The following is a 16264-nucleotide window of genomic DNA, read 5'->3' as shown; positions in this document are numbered from 1 at the left end:
ACATGCGGATCCTCCTTCTGTTGTAGTACTGCCCGTGTTGCCATGTCCGCGTAATATACGCGGGGAGGGTTTTTTCAGAATAGATTGCGTGTTTTTTCTTGCGCGATCTGGCAACAACGAGTACTATCAGCGACGGTCCGCTGCTGTGTATATGCACTAGTTCGGTGGCTGTGCGGCGTTTATGCATTTAGCACATCTATATACGACACGTAGCGTCAATATTTTGCTTGATTAAAGCATAAATGGCCTCCGGAGCCGAGAGAGCGGAGCCTGGAGACAGCGAACAGGATGAAGAAGATGTATACGAAGTGGAGAGGATTATTGACACGCGAGTGGAGGAGGTGAGAGAGTGTGTGGCAGCGCTTCTGATGCCATCTTGCTAGCGACTTAGCATGTAGCCTTTACTGTCCGTAATAGTACAGATACGTGTATAATAAGTAGGATAATGTCAAATAAATAATCAAAAAGGAAAATGTATGGCCTGGTCACCTTAAAACACAAACTGCCCACAGCGCAGAGAGAAAGTGTGCGGCAGAGCGTCGGATGACATCTTGCTAGCAACTTAGCATGTAGCTATTACTGTCCTTAGTAAATACTGCAGATATGTGTATAATTAGTAGGACAACGCCAAATAAATAGTCAAATGGGACATTTTACGGCCTGTTCACCTTAAAACACAAACTTCCCGCAGCGCAGAGAGGCTGTTATAAACTCGTTGTAACTTTCTAACGGTTAGCTCAGCTTGCCGCCCACTTTGAGTCATAAGCAGAGGCGCGAGACAAATTGACTTCCAACGGCGTTATGCTGTTGTTTACATTACAACCGCTTAAAATCTAGCTAAATTACTACTTTAAACCTCAGACTGAACCTACCTACGCCCAAAATAAATGCCGAACACGACCAGTGGTGTTTCATGCGGAGGAAAACAATGTTGACAGCAGTGACAATAACCCAAGGGTTTATTATGCACCGGTTGGCTACAGAATCCTATTATATCTGAAACGGCACATTATAAGTCGTTTTGTTCTTTGTAGGAATGCATAGAAAAGAGAGGGACTAAGTCTTGTGTTCATCCTCAAGATCAGACAAAATAAAGGATGCATGTCCACATTCACTGTGTAAACGCATAAATAACAAATACATTTCTTACAAACTCTTAATGCGTGAAAGATTAATCGCGTGTGTCCTGGTAGACCTTGATGCATGAGCTTACGGGAATGCATAACAATGATTCTGCATTTTCTTTAGAAGTCGTTTATTTTATTACAATGTAGTATTTATTCGGTTGTTTAGATTATTTTAAGATGTAGCAACAGACACTGAATAGTGTTACTGTACTGTGGGAAGCCGTTTTAGACATCGATTTGCCCCGAAGGTGTGGTTGGGATCTGTTGGAGTCTGTATTTCCCTGTTCCCTTGGGTTCTCATAGAGAGAGAGAGAAATATCACATTACATACTTTCATCACATTCATGTCTTAAGATGCTAGGTTGCCTCATCATATGTGAAATGCTGACTGAATGATTTTTTGTTTTATGTTTTGTTTATTATTGGTGAGGCTACATTCAACAGTGCCTAATCTAGATATATCACAAGTGTGTGTGTGTGTGTGTGGAACTGTATATCATTAGTATTCAATGGACAAGGGTTAAGGGGGTTTGTTTTAAATAACCTGAAGAGGAAAAGACAGATAATGGAGTGGAGTGAGCAGAAAAAAAGTGTACTTGAAAAGGGATAGTGGCAGATGAAACCCTGTTGGTGAAGATCAATAAAGCCTTGGTAAAGTTTGAGGACGTCAGTGATTAGAGGACAGATAACACGGCATGTAAAATCCAATTTTGTACCGCTCAGTGCCCTTTGATCTGGAGTCACTTCTACTGCTGTCACGATCTGTAATGTGTGAAGTAAGTGTGTGTGAGAGGCTCATGTTATCATGATAATATTCATGCATTTGGATGCTCAGGTAAGATGACGTAAATTTATAACAGGTTTTCTGTCTGTACCGCCTTGACTTCTTTGGTCGTTTTTTTCCCTGTGCACTGACTTGCATATCAAATCTAATCAACATTTAAATTCAAAACTATCTGTAAATAATGCGTAAGATGTCATAACTCAAAGGCTATCATTGACTATCCTCACTTGAATGGTTTAAAGTCATATTAAAATGCACATAAAGGAATTGATAAGAAGAATCGAAATTAAAATTATATAACAAGTGTCCTATTTCTGATCTTGATTTTCGATTCCCAACCCTAGTCAGCATATTAGAATGATTTCTGAAGAATCATGTGACACTGAAGAAAATATCCTGGAAGTTCAGCTTTACAATCACAGGAATAAATTATATTTTAAAATATATTAAAATAGAAAACAGCATTTCACAATATTACTGTTTTTTCCACTATTTTTTTAATCAAATAAATGCAGCCTTGGGGAGCACAAGAGACTTCTTTCAAAAACATCAAACAGTTTTATAGATACAAATTTTACCTTTCAAACTTTTGAATGGTATTATACGTTAACAAAACTCAACTCTGAAACCAAACCGCAAATACCAGTTTCGGTCACTATCTTGACAGCAGGGGCATTAAACCCATAACTAGATAGGGCACAGATAGATCGATATCAAATATCCCATTACATAGAACACTTTTTTTTTTTTTGCCTTTACATTTTAAATATCTGATGCATTTTAGTCACTTCCTGTGGCATTTTTGTTTTGAGACCTTGTTCATTTCTTACTCTGCATGTAAGCTATGTAATAATAATGAGGCTTTTTGAGTAAGTATTTCTGTTTCTCTGTGTGTTGGTCTTTTATTCAAGTGGTGTCCATTCATACTGCCTGCAACACGAGTCAGTCAGTAATGGCCGTCAGCCAATAATAACTACTCTCAACTGACAGCCTGTGCTTCGTAGACCACTGCGCTTTGGCAGACACACAGACAATCATGTCTTTAACTTGCTTGTTTACATAAATACAGTTATTAACCGTTTCTCATTGCTGCTTGTTCCTGCACAAAGGCAGTTGTGCAGGAAATTAGGACTCGAATCTAAGCCAAGGCTCTTAAATATGTGTGAACCTACTACTTGCTTTAAGACACAGATAGATGTGGGTTTACATACAACAGCCACAAAAGTATGTTGAGTTGCTTTGTCAGTGTTGTGAAACCAGTTGATGGAGAGAGAGAGCCAATCCACTTTGGGCCACCAGTTGATTGGGATTAAAACATATTATTTGGCTTTGATCTTCAGCTATTATTAATCCTCCAGCTAGAGTCACAGGAAATAAGAGGAGCAGGGAATCAGCTGTGTTTGTTACTTAGCAACATGGCAGATAATGAACTTCCCTTTGAAACTTACTTGTGGCACTTGTGATGTGTCTGCTGAACATTAATTACTGCCTTAAAGGGTTAGTTCCTCACCCACTTGTCGTTCCAAACCCGTAAGACCTTCATTCATCTTCGGAACACAAATGAAGATATTTTTGATGAAATCCGAGAGCTTTCTGAACTAACGGTGCTAAAATAGCGGGTTTCATTACCCTTAAATGAGTGTATAAACTTGTATGTTTTCATTAATATTACTGATATTGTTGTTTGGAGTTTGTAGATAACCTAATGATGTTTGACCTCTAACATTTTTGTAGGGAGTGATGCTGTATCGGGTGCGATGGAAGAACTATTCATCGGACGATGACACCTGGGAGCCTGAGGCGCATTTGGACGACTGCAGGGAGGTGCTGCTGGCCTACAAGAAGGCCCTCGCCGAGATTAAGCCAAAGATAGAAACTGGCATGGTGAGACTCTTAAGATGTGTTCACATGATTGTAGTTTTTCTAAGAACTTGTATGGACAATGCAATATCTGGTTTCCTTGCTTTGTGAATACTGATTTGTGTTTTTTTGTACCTAGAAGCTGCCCACAAAGAGTGATCTGTTCGATGCCGACTCAGAGAGTGAAAGCGATAAAGAAAAACCTAAAGAATCACCTATAAAGAAGAAGAAGAAGAAAAAGAAGAAAGTGGAAGTATCAGACGATGAGGTGCCTGTGAAGGAAAAGAAGAAGAAAAAGAAGGATAAATGGCGGGAGGACAAGCCTCTGCCTGCGCCTGAGTCTGATGAGGAGGAGGAAGAGAGCAGGGATCCTTCCCCTGCACCTCCTAAAAAAGAGACAAAGAAGAGGCTCATTGAATCAGATGATGACGATGCCCCAATTACTCCTAAGAAACAAAAGAAGCTTCATAAACCTAGAGATGAAGGAAAACAAAAGAAAGAAAGCGGAGATGACCACAAGAAAAAGAAAATCAAGTCAAAAAAAGAGATTAATTCCTCTGACGAAGAGGATGATAAGAGCGACGTGCCCTCTGAGTCCCACACGGATGATACGACAAACACAGAAACAAATGAGTCCTCCAAAACCACAACAGCAAAATCCACAGACAAATCTGTGCGAAGTGAGAGTGGAGGCGACCTCAAACAGGCTAAGCAGAAGAAGACCAAGTCTGGCCCGAAACTGCAAGGTTTCAAAGACCTGATTCAAGAGAAGAAGCCTAGAAAACTAGAGGTTTCAACGGCTGTGCTCAAAGAAAGTGGTCTAAACAAACTCAAGAACCTTACTAGTAGCAAAAGCACCAGCAAGTCTTCTCGCAGTGAGGAGGAGCACGATTCCAGTGACACGGGGGCAGCCACGTCTGCACCCAAGTCAAAGGTCAAAAGCAAAGGGCAAGAAGCAGCCCTTCCTTCTCAGCGGCTCTCATCTGCATCTTCCTCCTCCTCATCCTCCACAGCATCTACAGCCCCAGTCAAACCCAAAGAGGATGAGCCGAAAGAAGAAGGTGGTGAGAAGGGTGGTGCCTCTAACCTGTTTGAGAAGTTCCTGCTGAACTGTGAGGCAAAAGATCGTGTACCAAGGAGACAAGCGGACCAGAACAAGAATGCAACTCCAAAGGTACATGTCTATAAAGCTCTACTGGAGCCCATTTTCTTCCTTTTTCCTTAATTTGGCAGTTTTGTCATAAGGCAAACATGTTCTCTCTCTCTCTCTCTCTCTCTCTCTCTCTCTCTCTCTCTCATCATATCTTATCATTCTTAATATTGAACGGATTTGTGCTGCTTAATATTTTTGTGGAAACTGATTTTTGAATAAAGATGATTGAATAAAGTTTAAAAGAACAGCATTTATTTGAAATAGAAATCCTTTGTAACTATGTAACAGTTTTTATTTTCACGTTTGATAAATTTAATGCACTCTTGCTGATTAGAAATATGAATTACTTGTTAAAAAATCTTCCTGACTCTCCACCTTTCAGCGGTAGTGTAATTATTAATTATTTTTTATTTTACTTACTGGAAACCTCCAAGAATGCTTGGAAAAGTTGTCAGAAAATGTAAAGAATCTAGTATTATGTTTGTGATTTGACTGTTTTTAAAAAAAACTTGTTCTACAGGGTACAGGGAAAAATGAAAAGAAAACAAAATTGTCAAAGCAGTCTCCTGCACGGAAACCTGACTCGGATAAGACAGAGAAGGCAAAAGATGGTAAAATACAATTTTAGCTGACTTTAATTTTAAATGGTCTTGTGCTTTTTATTTGATCACCTGATATTAACGAATGCATTCTTCTCCTATCAGTGCCACGACCAGGTCAGAGTCCCGTCTCCATGGAGGTAGACGAGAAACAGGAGAAGGGAGCATCCGAGATGGAGAAAAGTGATAAATCAGATGAGCCGGCTCCAAAGTCTAAGGAGGAATTACAAAGAGAGCAGAGAGAGGAAGAGCAAAGGAAGAGGAAAGAAAAGATGGAAGAAGAGGAGAGGAGGAGGAAAGAAAGGATTGAAGAAGAGGAGAGAAAGAAGAAAGAAAGAATCGAGGAAGCCCAACGGGAGAGAAAAGCACGCATGGAGGAGGCACAGAGACTGGCAGAAGAAGCCCGGCAAGAGCGGCTGGAAAGGAAGTCCATGACGGAGTCAATAGCGTCTCCTGACTCTACAGAAGACTCCAGATGGAAGGACAAGAGGAGGAGAAGTGAATCACGGGCCTTCACCGCCTGCGATGACAATCAGGACTCTCAGGAGACCATGGAGCGCTCGGACAAAACTCCTGGTTTGTACTTGTCAGTGTAAAGTTAAAAGAGGTTCAACTTTTAAAAACATGTCTTGAGATTCTGTCGCAATATGTGCGATTATCAAATCCTGGGTTTCGAAGTGAGGTGCGCCGATGTGTTCTTTTACATGAGTGCAGCTCATGATCCGGTGTTTTCAATGTCTCAGAGTGGCTTGGTTCGTGTAAATGATCCACACAAACTCATCTCTGCATCTGTTGAGTTTGGGTCGCTTACAACGTGCATTTGAAAAGGCAAAATAAAAGCTTGATGGTTTAATGTTTGAAAATGAAGAAATGAAGAAGGCTATACATTTATTATTGTAATCTTAAACTTGCACTGTAAATAAATTTTGTATTTTTCTTAAATCCTTTTTTATTTTATAATGAAGTACTAGTAATATTTCTTGGTATTTTATAGTGAAATTGATGTATAGTATAACATATTTAATATATAATATTATATAATATAATATAACTCTGCAAAGAAGCACATTAAACCAGGTGCTTTTTTTTTTTTAAATCACACTTTTTTCAGAGAAATGGCCATTAAAAAACAATTCTCCAAATCGTGCAGCCCTAATTTGGACTTCATTTAGCTATTTTTGAGTGGAACAACACATTATGTGATCCATACCCACTTGCCGATTATATATGTATTATAGGCTATGCATGTGATTGCTAAGATAGTGGGGATCCCAAGCTGTTTTTGAGTCCCAGATCACCCCTGGACACTAGTAACCATGTGTCTCTGTGTAACAGACAGGGGACTGCCATCTCTTAATCTTGGGCTGGAGCTCAAGCTGGACTGGATGACACTGGAGGACTTTCAGAAACACTTGAATGGAGAGGATGAGAATCTCTCTCCGCTAGCCTTAACTCCCGGTGAGTGATATACACAAAAAAACAATAGCACCATCTTTCATTTATTGTAACATTCAGTTGAGTCACAAGTTTTTCCTCTATTTTTTCTTTTTTGCTCTTTATTTACTGTCTAACTCTCAGCTGAGCTGCGAGAAGCAGTGAAAAATGGGAATTACCTGGCAGTAAAACGTGCTCTTAGTTCCAAAGAGGACTACAATCTGGATCAGGAGGTATGCTACTTGTTTCTCTTTCTCTCTTCCATCTCTGACTCTGTCTGTCTTGAAATCTGTTATAATGACTCGTCAGAGTAACTGGGTCATGTAACAGTTCATCATTCAATCCCTGGGTTGACATCACTGAGCAGGAACAGGCGTTTTCACTCAAATTAACATACTTGTCTATAATACCTGCCGAGAGTTTTGTTAACATTCACGTTCATCTGTTAGAACGTAATGTAACTGAAATTGAATTTTTTTTTTTCATTTTTTGTTTATGTGCTGCCACCTGCAGGACTCTAGCGGCATGTCCTTAACACTGCTGGCTGCTGCAGGTGGTCAGGATGATGTCCTCAGGCTGCTTATTAAGAAAGGAGTGAAGGTCAACGCCAGACAGAAGAATGGCACCACTGCCCTGATGCATGCTGCTGAAAAGGTGAAGAACACTCACAGTGGTTTCACTTCAACCACTAAATACTAAATATTAGCATATTTTGAATTGTATTATATTTGTTTTAGTATAGTTAAGCATTCCATTTGAAGCCCTCAACTGTCTCTTTTATAACTCATCCTGTTTGGTGCAGAACTTCTTGACGACAGTGGCCATTCTTCTGGAGGCAGGAGCATCTGTAAATGCCCAAACTCTAGGTGGAGAAACGGCTCTTATGAAGGTGAGAAGGTTGTGATATCCCTCCCCCTCCCCCCTTACCATTTCCATTCCCATTAAATTAGGCTACGTTCACACTGCAGGGCTTAATGCTCAATTCCGATTTTTTGAAAAAATTCGATTTTTTTGCAAGGCCGTTCACATTTCCAATTAAATGCGACCTTTTGTGATCTCCTGTGTGAACGTGAAATGACCCAGAAGTGACCCGCATGCGCAGAAGAGTACTCAACGGTCAACGACGTCACTTATTGTTTGCGGAAGTAGCTAAACTTTAACTGTGATTCTCTCTCACACACACACACACACACACGAGCGCGCGCGCAGCGACCGTTACACAAGAGCCAGACAGCAGCCGCTGACCTATCTAATATCAGATTCAGCACAAATAAGTTAACATAACGTATATATAATGGCCGTGGGCTTTTATTTATTTATTTTTTAATTAACGGGCTCGTCGAGGTCGACCCGTTCGGCAGATTTACCTCAGCTCGACGAATATGCAGTCCGTTTTCAAACCGACGACTACTTCAACGCAGGATTATGACGTTTTTCGCGTATCAATTATGACGTGCGGGTCGGATAAATGCGACTTGGCCGTTCAGACTGAAGTCGCATTTGAAAAGATCGGATATGTATCGGATTTGGGACCACATACCCAAGTGGCCTGGGTCGCATTTGAAAAGATCGGATCTGTGTCGTTCAGACTGTCATGAAAAGATCAGATACAGGTCGCATAGGGGCAAAAAAATCGGAATTGGGTCGTTTCAGCCTGCAGTGTGAACGTAGCCTTAGTGTATTGTGTAAAACTTATGCAAATAAAACAGCGATTGACTAATCAGAACTCAATATTGTAACATGCTGTGCAGTCAAGCAAGTTTTCGTCATTTTTCGCCCCTTGTTCAAAATGGCCAGGAGAACGGTTCAAGCGTATCTTTGGACGTTCTTTATAAAGAAGTAATTGGAAGGTATGATATTGGTCTTTAGTGTTTAAGGGTATGACATAACAAAACCCTGACATAACATTTGAAAAAATAATGAACACAGTTAAAGTGTGTTGATTCAGTAAGGGATCGTTGACAAATTTGCATTGAATTATTGAAAGTGCATGTAATCACTGAGGTGATAATTCACTCATTCATATGTTGGCTAAATGTGCGTGTTTGTGTATTTAAAAAAAATCCAATGACACTGTTTAAATCTGCACAGAAACCATTCAAGCCACAGCTAACAAAGACATGAAGTTATTTCGAATAGAAAGGATGTGTGCTCTGTACGCGTGACTTAGGGATGAGAGACAATTCTGAGAAAAGAGGGAGGGGGAAATGTTCAGAAACATAGGAGGACAGAGAGTTCCTTTTAGAAATGATCGTCCTATTCTTTTCATCTTTACATCTTTAGCCAGCAGCCATATCACCCTGTAGCTCAAGACTGGTTGCTCACTGAAACTAAGCAGGGTTGAGCCTGGTTAGTACCTGGATGGGAGACCCCCTGGGAAAACTAGGTTGCTGCTGGAAGAGGTGTTAGTGAGGCCAGCAGGGGGTGCTCACCCTGTGGTCTGTGTGGGTCCTAACGCCCCAGTATAGTGACGGGGACACTATACTGTAACAAACACCGTCCTTCGGATAAGACGGAAAACCGAGGTCCTGACTCTCTGTGGTCATTAAAAATCCCATGGCACGTCTCGTAAACAGTAGGGGTGTCTCCACCCATTGGCCCTTGCCAATCATGGCCTCCTAATAATCCCCATCCACTGAATTGGCTCTATTGGCAGTCATGGCCTAGTGGTTAGGGAGTTGAACTGGTAACCCAAAGGTTGCTGGTTCGATTCCAGAGCCGGTGGGAAATGACTGAGGTGCCCTTGAGCAAGGCACCTAACCCCTAATCGCTCCCCGGGCGCCACACAAAGGCTGCCCGCTGCTCTGGGTGTGTGTATCCACGTTTGCAGTGTATGTGTGTGTTAACTACTCACTACTCTGCTCCTAATGTGTGTGCATTAACTTGGATGGGTTAAATGCAGAGGTCAAATTCCAAGTATGGGTTACCATACTTGGCCGTCACGTGTCACTTTCACTTTTCACTTTCACTTTCACTTTCACTCTCTCTCCTCTCCACCTATATCTGGTGTGTGGTGAGCGCACTGGCGCCGTTGTACTGTGGCTGTCGTCGCATCATCCAAGTGGATGTTGCACACTGGTGGTGGTTGAGGAGAGATCCCCTGATATGATTGTAAAGCGCTTTGGGTGTGCAGTAGTACATATAAAAATGCTATATAAATGCCTCATTCATTCATTCATTCATTTACCATCCACTGTTAGAGCTTTGAAGCCCTGAAGTGTGTAGCTCAAAAAAAAAAAGTCATTTGAAACTCATTTCATTTTTTACAAATCTGTTGATTGATTAACCATTCAGTCCCCTCCGAAGGTATCATTGGGTAGTTTCACACACAGTGATTGTGTTTGTGTCTGTGTGTGAGAGTCATAATACTACAATAATTTATTTAATAAATAATGCTTAATCATTGTGTAAGGTTAGGCACCCATAACTGCCCTTTTTTATAATGAATAGAAAGTTCAACAGAACAGTTTTTTTTGGTAACACTGTAAATGCCATTACTGGCCATTTTGATCAATTGAATGTATCCTATCCTTAATATAAATATTAATTTCTTAAATAAATTAAAAATCATACACTTGTACTGTTTTTTATTTTATTTTATTTTTTTTAAGTTTACTATTCAAGTTGTGCTTTAACTGTTAGATACTTTGCACTTAAGTAATAACTTTTGTTATGTACTAAGTCCTGATTGTTGTCTTTTTCCTTCTAAGGCTTGTAAGAGGGGCAATGCAGATGTGGTTCGCCTACTGCTGGAATATGGGGCTGACTGCAACATCCTGTCTAAACATAAGACCACTGCCTTGTACTGTGCCAAAGTTAGCAAAAATGAGATGGTACATGATCTCATCAAAGACCACATGCAAACGTGAGTGTTTTATATCTGCATTATTTCAAACACTGCTGTGTGTGTATATTTGAATTTAAAGATGCATGTGTGAAATGTATCTCACAGGTTATCAACAGTGGCGGAGGAGACAATCAGAGCTTATTTTGAAACGCGGCTGGCCCTGCTGGAACCTGTATTTCCTCTGGCTTGCCACAGATTGTGTGAGGGACCAGACTTTTCACTGGAGTTCAACTACAAACCCCCTCAACACACACCCGGAGAAGGTGGGATGCTTGCTTCAAATTCTTCTGGTCTCAGTAATTATCATTTTATTTACCAAATAAGTGTGGTGTTGTTGTGTTTTCTGTCTCAGGATCTGGCATACTGCTTTTCATCTTTCACGCAAACTTCCTTAATGAGATCACAGCTAGACTTTGCGGGCCCTGTAGTGTCCATGCTGTCGTCCTGAATGACAAGTTTCAGCTGCCCATCTTCTTGGTAAGACACTGATGTCGCGAATGATCCTTGTGAAAATGTATCATGTCTTTGTTCTGTTGAAAGTCTGCTGTCTCTCACAATCTGTGTGCTGATCCCCCTGCAGGACAGCCATTTCATATACTCTTTCAGTCCTGTTCAAGGAGCCAACAAACTGTTCATTCGTCTGGCAGAGTCCCCAACAGCTAAGGTAATTGGGACTGTTACACATTAGTATTTATATGAGAGTTTAGATACTGCTATATTAATGCGCGGACATGCACCAAAGCAAGTGAATATTTGGGATATGGCATCTTTAAAATAATCAAACTTGTAGCTAACTTGGTTCAAATGGTTCTTTGGAAATATCAGGGAATGTTTAAGTCGATCCTATCTGGGTTTTTTTTTAAATGCATAGTAATAATATTATTGGAAACGATTCCTCTGTGCACACTTTTGCCTTGTAATTCTTACCTATAGTGGACCATAACCACCTGGAGGACGGCGCCCGTCACTATCACTGCATTACCACTTCCAAAGTGTGTGCTAGATACATTAGTGCTTCCTTATCTGCTCAGCATTAAGACACCACTCCCAAGTTACTCTTTGCAGCAAAAAAGGTTCATTAGCGGCCGGCCGAGAGTCACTTCAGACACAGCGGAGCAGCTCAACGACCAGAAAAATACACATGCATTTATACCTTGCAGATTATGTTCAAAATACTCAAGTTGAGACATGCATGTGCTCAACAGCATTCTACATTCTTATTGATTACACTCATACTGGCCTGACTTGCTGCTGACAGTATTTTCATATTAATTTCTAAAGTCTAGGCTTAGTAAATAATGTGTGTAGCATTTATGTGTGAGCGTGTGAGAAGCATATTATTTTGAGACCATAAAATAACAATTAAGCAAAACTACTAAAACACTTCCATTACCACTCTTTTAAAGAACCTTTCATTCTTCATCAAATTTTCTCCACAATCACAACATGGTAGAAAAGGTCTTTCGCTACGTCCGCAACATTGCAACTTTAATGTTGTTTTGGTGATATATTAATAATAATAGCTTCTGGTTTTTCATTGAATAATTCTATGTAATTTATTTTTTATTGTTTCTAATTCATTCGAATCAATTCACAAATGATTTGTTCACTTGATTTTTAAAAATCCTTATCATGGAAAAGTGGGAATTCTGAGCGATAATTTGATTATATGATAATTTATTTAAATGTATTAATCAGGGAATGTGTTTCTCTCTTTCCACAGGTTAAACTCCTCATTTGTGCATACAGAGTCCAGCTACAGTGATGCCACAGTCCTCCCTTCCAGGTCAAATGTCACTGCAGGAGCTCGGCCTCTCCAAGAACTGAGACTTTTCCTACACTTGACACATGCTGAGCAGGACACAGTTTAGAAACTGTTTTGTTTTATTTTGGGGAAAGACTGAAGTACTAACAGGTCAATAACAACAATCACAAATCTCAGTGTGACCTTAAATTCGCGCTTGATTAAGTGTTTTAACGAGTTTCCGGAGATCTGTTTTTTTGAATAGCAACTGAGGTCAGCATGAAGTGTGACACATTGGGCTTGTATCTTGTCATTTGTAAATCTTATTTGTAAAGTGTTCCTTTTATTATTATTTTTTTATTTTTAAATAGAATAATTTATCACTCCAGATTCACCCACTGTTTTATGTTGTGTGTGTTTAACCCGACCACGCACTCGTCTGATGTGTTCCTGTCTGCATTGCTTCTGCTGAGTGTATGAAGAAATGAACAAGCAGTTCTCGTTTCTTTGTGCTCATGAGAATGACAAAAGACTGGACCCAAGTGTGACTTTGAACACCAGAGTGGGTGCTTTTTGTTTCCTGAGAATGTGACGGTTTTTAAAAAGCATGAACTAATGGTGTGCATCCTAAATTGGACAAAAATGAAGCCATTATAGTTGAAAAAATGTATGAATGTATACGTTTGGTTTGTGAGGCATTTTAAGGGCTAATTTGTGTTTGTATTGAGAGGAGGATCCACACAGGTTGTAATCATCCAAGTAGGAGTGATTAGTGGAAAAGGTTATTTTAATGCTGATTAGTAGGGAACGTGACCCTTTTTATGTGTGCATCTGTGTTGTCAGGCCGGTTGTTCATCAGCTCAGTTTAATTTCTTATTAGATTTTGCATTTGACTTTAGTTATATAACTGTTAAAATGGCAGCACAGGAGCTCAGGTCATCTTTTCATACTGATCATAAAAGTCATGTGAGTGTAGTTTTCATCAAATCGTTTATGACTGAACTAAGAGTCAGATTGAGAATTTACAGCTGGGCTCATCCTGAAGAGTTTTAGATGTGCAGTGAAGAGTTCTTTAATTCTGTTGTTCATGGCCTACCTCTCTTTGTCCTGTCATTGTACTATTAGTAAGTGAAAGAAGGCTCATTGATTCACTTCCTCTTTTGACTACAATAAATAAACTGTACATATATTTCCATAACAATCAATATTTTGTCTTCACTCCTCTTCAATATAGCAACCTTAACATTTTTAAAGAAGTAAACAGTTCTCTTAACTGGTACAGCATTAGATTTTCATCCCTGTAGTTTATTTTTAATATACACATTAATTTTAACAAGGAAGACTATTTCAGAACAAATGCATGTTAGAACGTGTTCAGATGGAGAAGATGGCCCTTTGCCAACATACACACTAGATATGGTTGTGACAGAAATGTCTTTACGATAGTCTATAAGAGCAGCAAGAAAAAGACACATGGGAATAAGTCCAGAGGTCTGTACCATGCTGGTAGACCAACTCAGGGTCACAGGATTAGTTTTGAGCTGACAATGCCAAACAAATCCAATCAGGCTTTGTTGGTACCTTAAACTTTACCTGTCAGATAACTATGGAGTGTGTGCACATGAAAGTGTGACATCACTTGCTAACAGCCTTGAAACATATTAGGTGTGTTCGACTTGAAGCAGCGCTGTCCAGACCGATCTGTGTATGACTTCTGAGCAGTAAGTACAGCGAGAACGATTAGAGAGCTGATGGCTCCATATGCTTTCGAATCTCTCTCACGGTACTTTGATGTCATACACTGATCAGTCTGCACTGTGCCGCTTCTAGTCGAACACACCTATAGAAACTGCAATTCACTCTGCGAGAGAATTAACGTGATACACTTCTCTCTTGACCACTACTTTATGGTACAGTCCCCTGGTTCATTAGATATCTAATGACATCAAACATTGGATTAACAGTCAACAGGTAAAAAGGTCCATGTATGACAATATTATGGGAAATATAACAAACATCTCTTATAACACTGTTTAAACGTATCATTTTGTATACATGTATTGGTGTACACAGGGGCGCCGCTAAGGGGGGAAAGTTAGGACGATTCTAAGGGCCCAGGCACTTTTGGGGGCCCCAGAGATCGATTTTATTAACGGAATGGGTGCGGTAGGGGGCCCAACCTCATATTCTTTCATAGGGCCCAAAAATGATGGTGGCGCCCCTGGGTGTACTATCTATCTGTGTCACATGCAGAATAATATGAAAGCCTTTAACACTATTTTTGTTGTAGCAATCTGGGTATATTTTCATTGGCCTAGAAGAGACTTAAAAGTGGGTCTTTAAAAAGCCAAAACAGAGAACATGGCGACTGCTGTGACCAAATCAACAGAATTGATAGATAAAATGTTTGCTGCAAAAACTTTTGTCTCATACAAATGTTGTTAATGTTTAACGCTGCCTATCATCCCTTACAGACATTACTGTAAAATATTAGGTCTCTCTGTACTGTTTTGTCAAAATAAATGTCTGCACCCTAGCCCTAGTAGGCATATAGTGTCGGCTGTAAAAGGGTCATTCTATGAAAATGTCCACTTTTCTGTCCCTAGCCTTTACAGAAATATTACACTTAAAAAACACATTAGAGTTACAATTTCTTTACATTTTAAAATAAAACAATATGTTATTTGAACAATTACACCTTCTTGAGCCATCAGTGTGGCAATATTTGATTTTTATTAATTATATAGAATTCCAAGCACCACAGAAGTGCTCGTCCCCACAGTCATGTACAGAGGGAAAATGCTTTATTTTGAGGTCAATAACAGATTTTTACACCATTTAAAATACAATAATGTATACATAACTATCAAATATATTATGTAAATGATATATATAAAAAAAAAGCAGAATAAATATTATAACATTTATAATTAAAGTAGTGGTCCCCTGGAGTTGTGTCACTGGTGTTACCGTTAAACAAAAATCTCTTATTTTGAAATAAAAATCACACTGATGACATCACTTGACTTCCTTCTTCCAATTTCCTGAATATCTATGAAGAAAAGCCCATGGTAGATCCACTGTCTCTTTTCAGTTAGCAGAAATCTTCTCATTTATCTCATGATTTCATATGAAGCTTTTAGTTGAAGTCACTGGTATGACCTACATTACTGTTAGGTAATTGTAAAAAACTAGAATACAAATGGATTAAACTACTTAATTTAGTTAGTATACCATGATTGACAACATGTGGTTTGTTACCTTGCAGCAGCCACTTTGTAAAATGAATTTTTCATGAAAATTGTCACTGGTGTTACTGTCACTGGTGTCACCTTTCTTATGGGTAACACCAGTAACACCAGTGACTCCCATTTATAGATAAACTTTATTCAAAGCTATTCATTTAGATTATATGCCAAATGTAACAATTTAGTCTCATCTACTTAATTATAGTTGAAGAATAATGATCTTTGGTCTTATGCATGCCATTGGTGATTCATTGTGTCACTGGTGTTACTGTCTTTTTTTTTCTGTCACATGAAATACAATGTCACATGTGACATAGTAATAATGTTACATCCATTTAATTCTGCTACACTCAAAAGTTAAGATTTAAAGGATTGAATCATTACTTGATTTTAACTGGTTTTCAAATATTTTCATTGTTATAGCAAATAGATGGTAGCGCAGATGAACTAACCTCATTCAAGCACACT

General features: G+C 39.4%; 1 protein-coding gene across 2 annotated transcripts; it reads left to right on the top strand.

Moving 5' to 3' along the window:
• Positions 1-115: 115 nt before the first annotated feature.
• mphosph8 (M-phase phosphoprotein 8) lies at positions 116-13753 on the top strand. 2 transcript variants are annotated; one of them, XM_082175586.1, is made up of 14 exons: positions 116-341; positions 3646-3795; positions 3914-4945; positions 5445-5535; positions 5629-6099; positions 6859-6981; positions 7102-7190; positions 7471-7611; positions 7760-7846; positions 10668-10822; positions 10910-11067; positions 11157-11281; positions 11385-11468; positions 12528-13753. In XM_082175586.1, the coding sequence occupies exons 1-14, from the start codon at positions 243-245 to the stop codon at positions 12567-12569; spliced, it is 2847 nt and encodes a 948-aa protein (XP_082031712.1). In that variant the 5' UTR covers positions 116-242; the 3' UTR covers positions 12570-13753. The 2 variants fall into 2 exon arrangements, with proteins under 2 accessions (XP_082031712.1, XP_082031711.1); XM_082175585.1 differs by having other exon boundaries at positions 3911-4945.
• The last annotated feature ends 2511 nt before the right edge of the window (positions 13754-16264 follow it).

Source organism: Leuciscus leuciscus (assembly GCF_965113295.1).
Source record: "Leuciscus leuciscus genome assembly, chromosome: 7".
In the NCBI taxonomy this organism is placed as follows: domain Eukaryota; kingdom Metazoa; phylum Chordata; class Actinopteri; order Cypriniformes; family Leuciscidae; genus Leuciscus; species Leuciscus leuciscus.
This window is presented reverse-complemented; position numbering and strand designations above follow the sequence as displayed.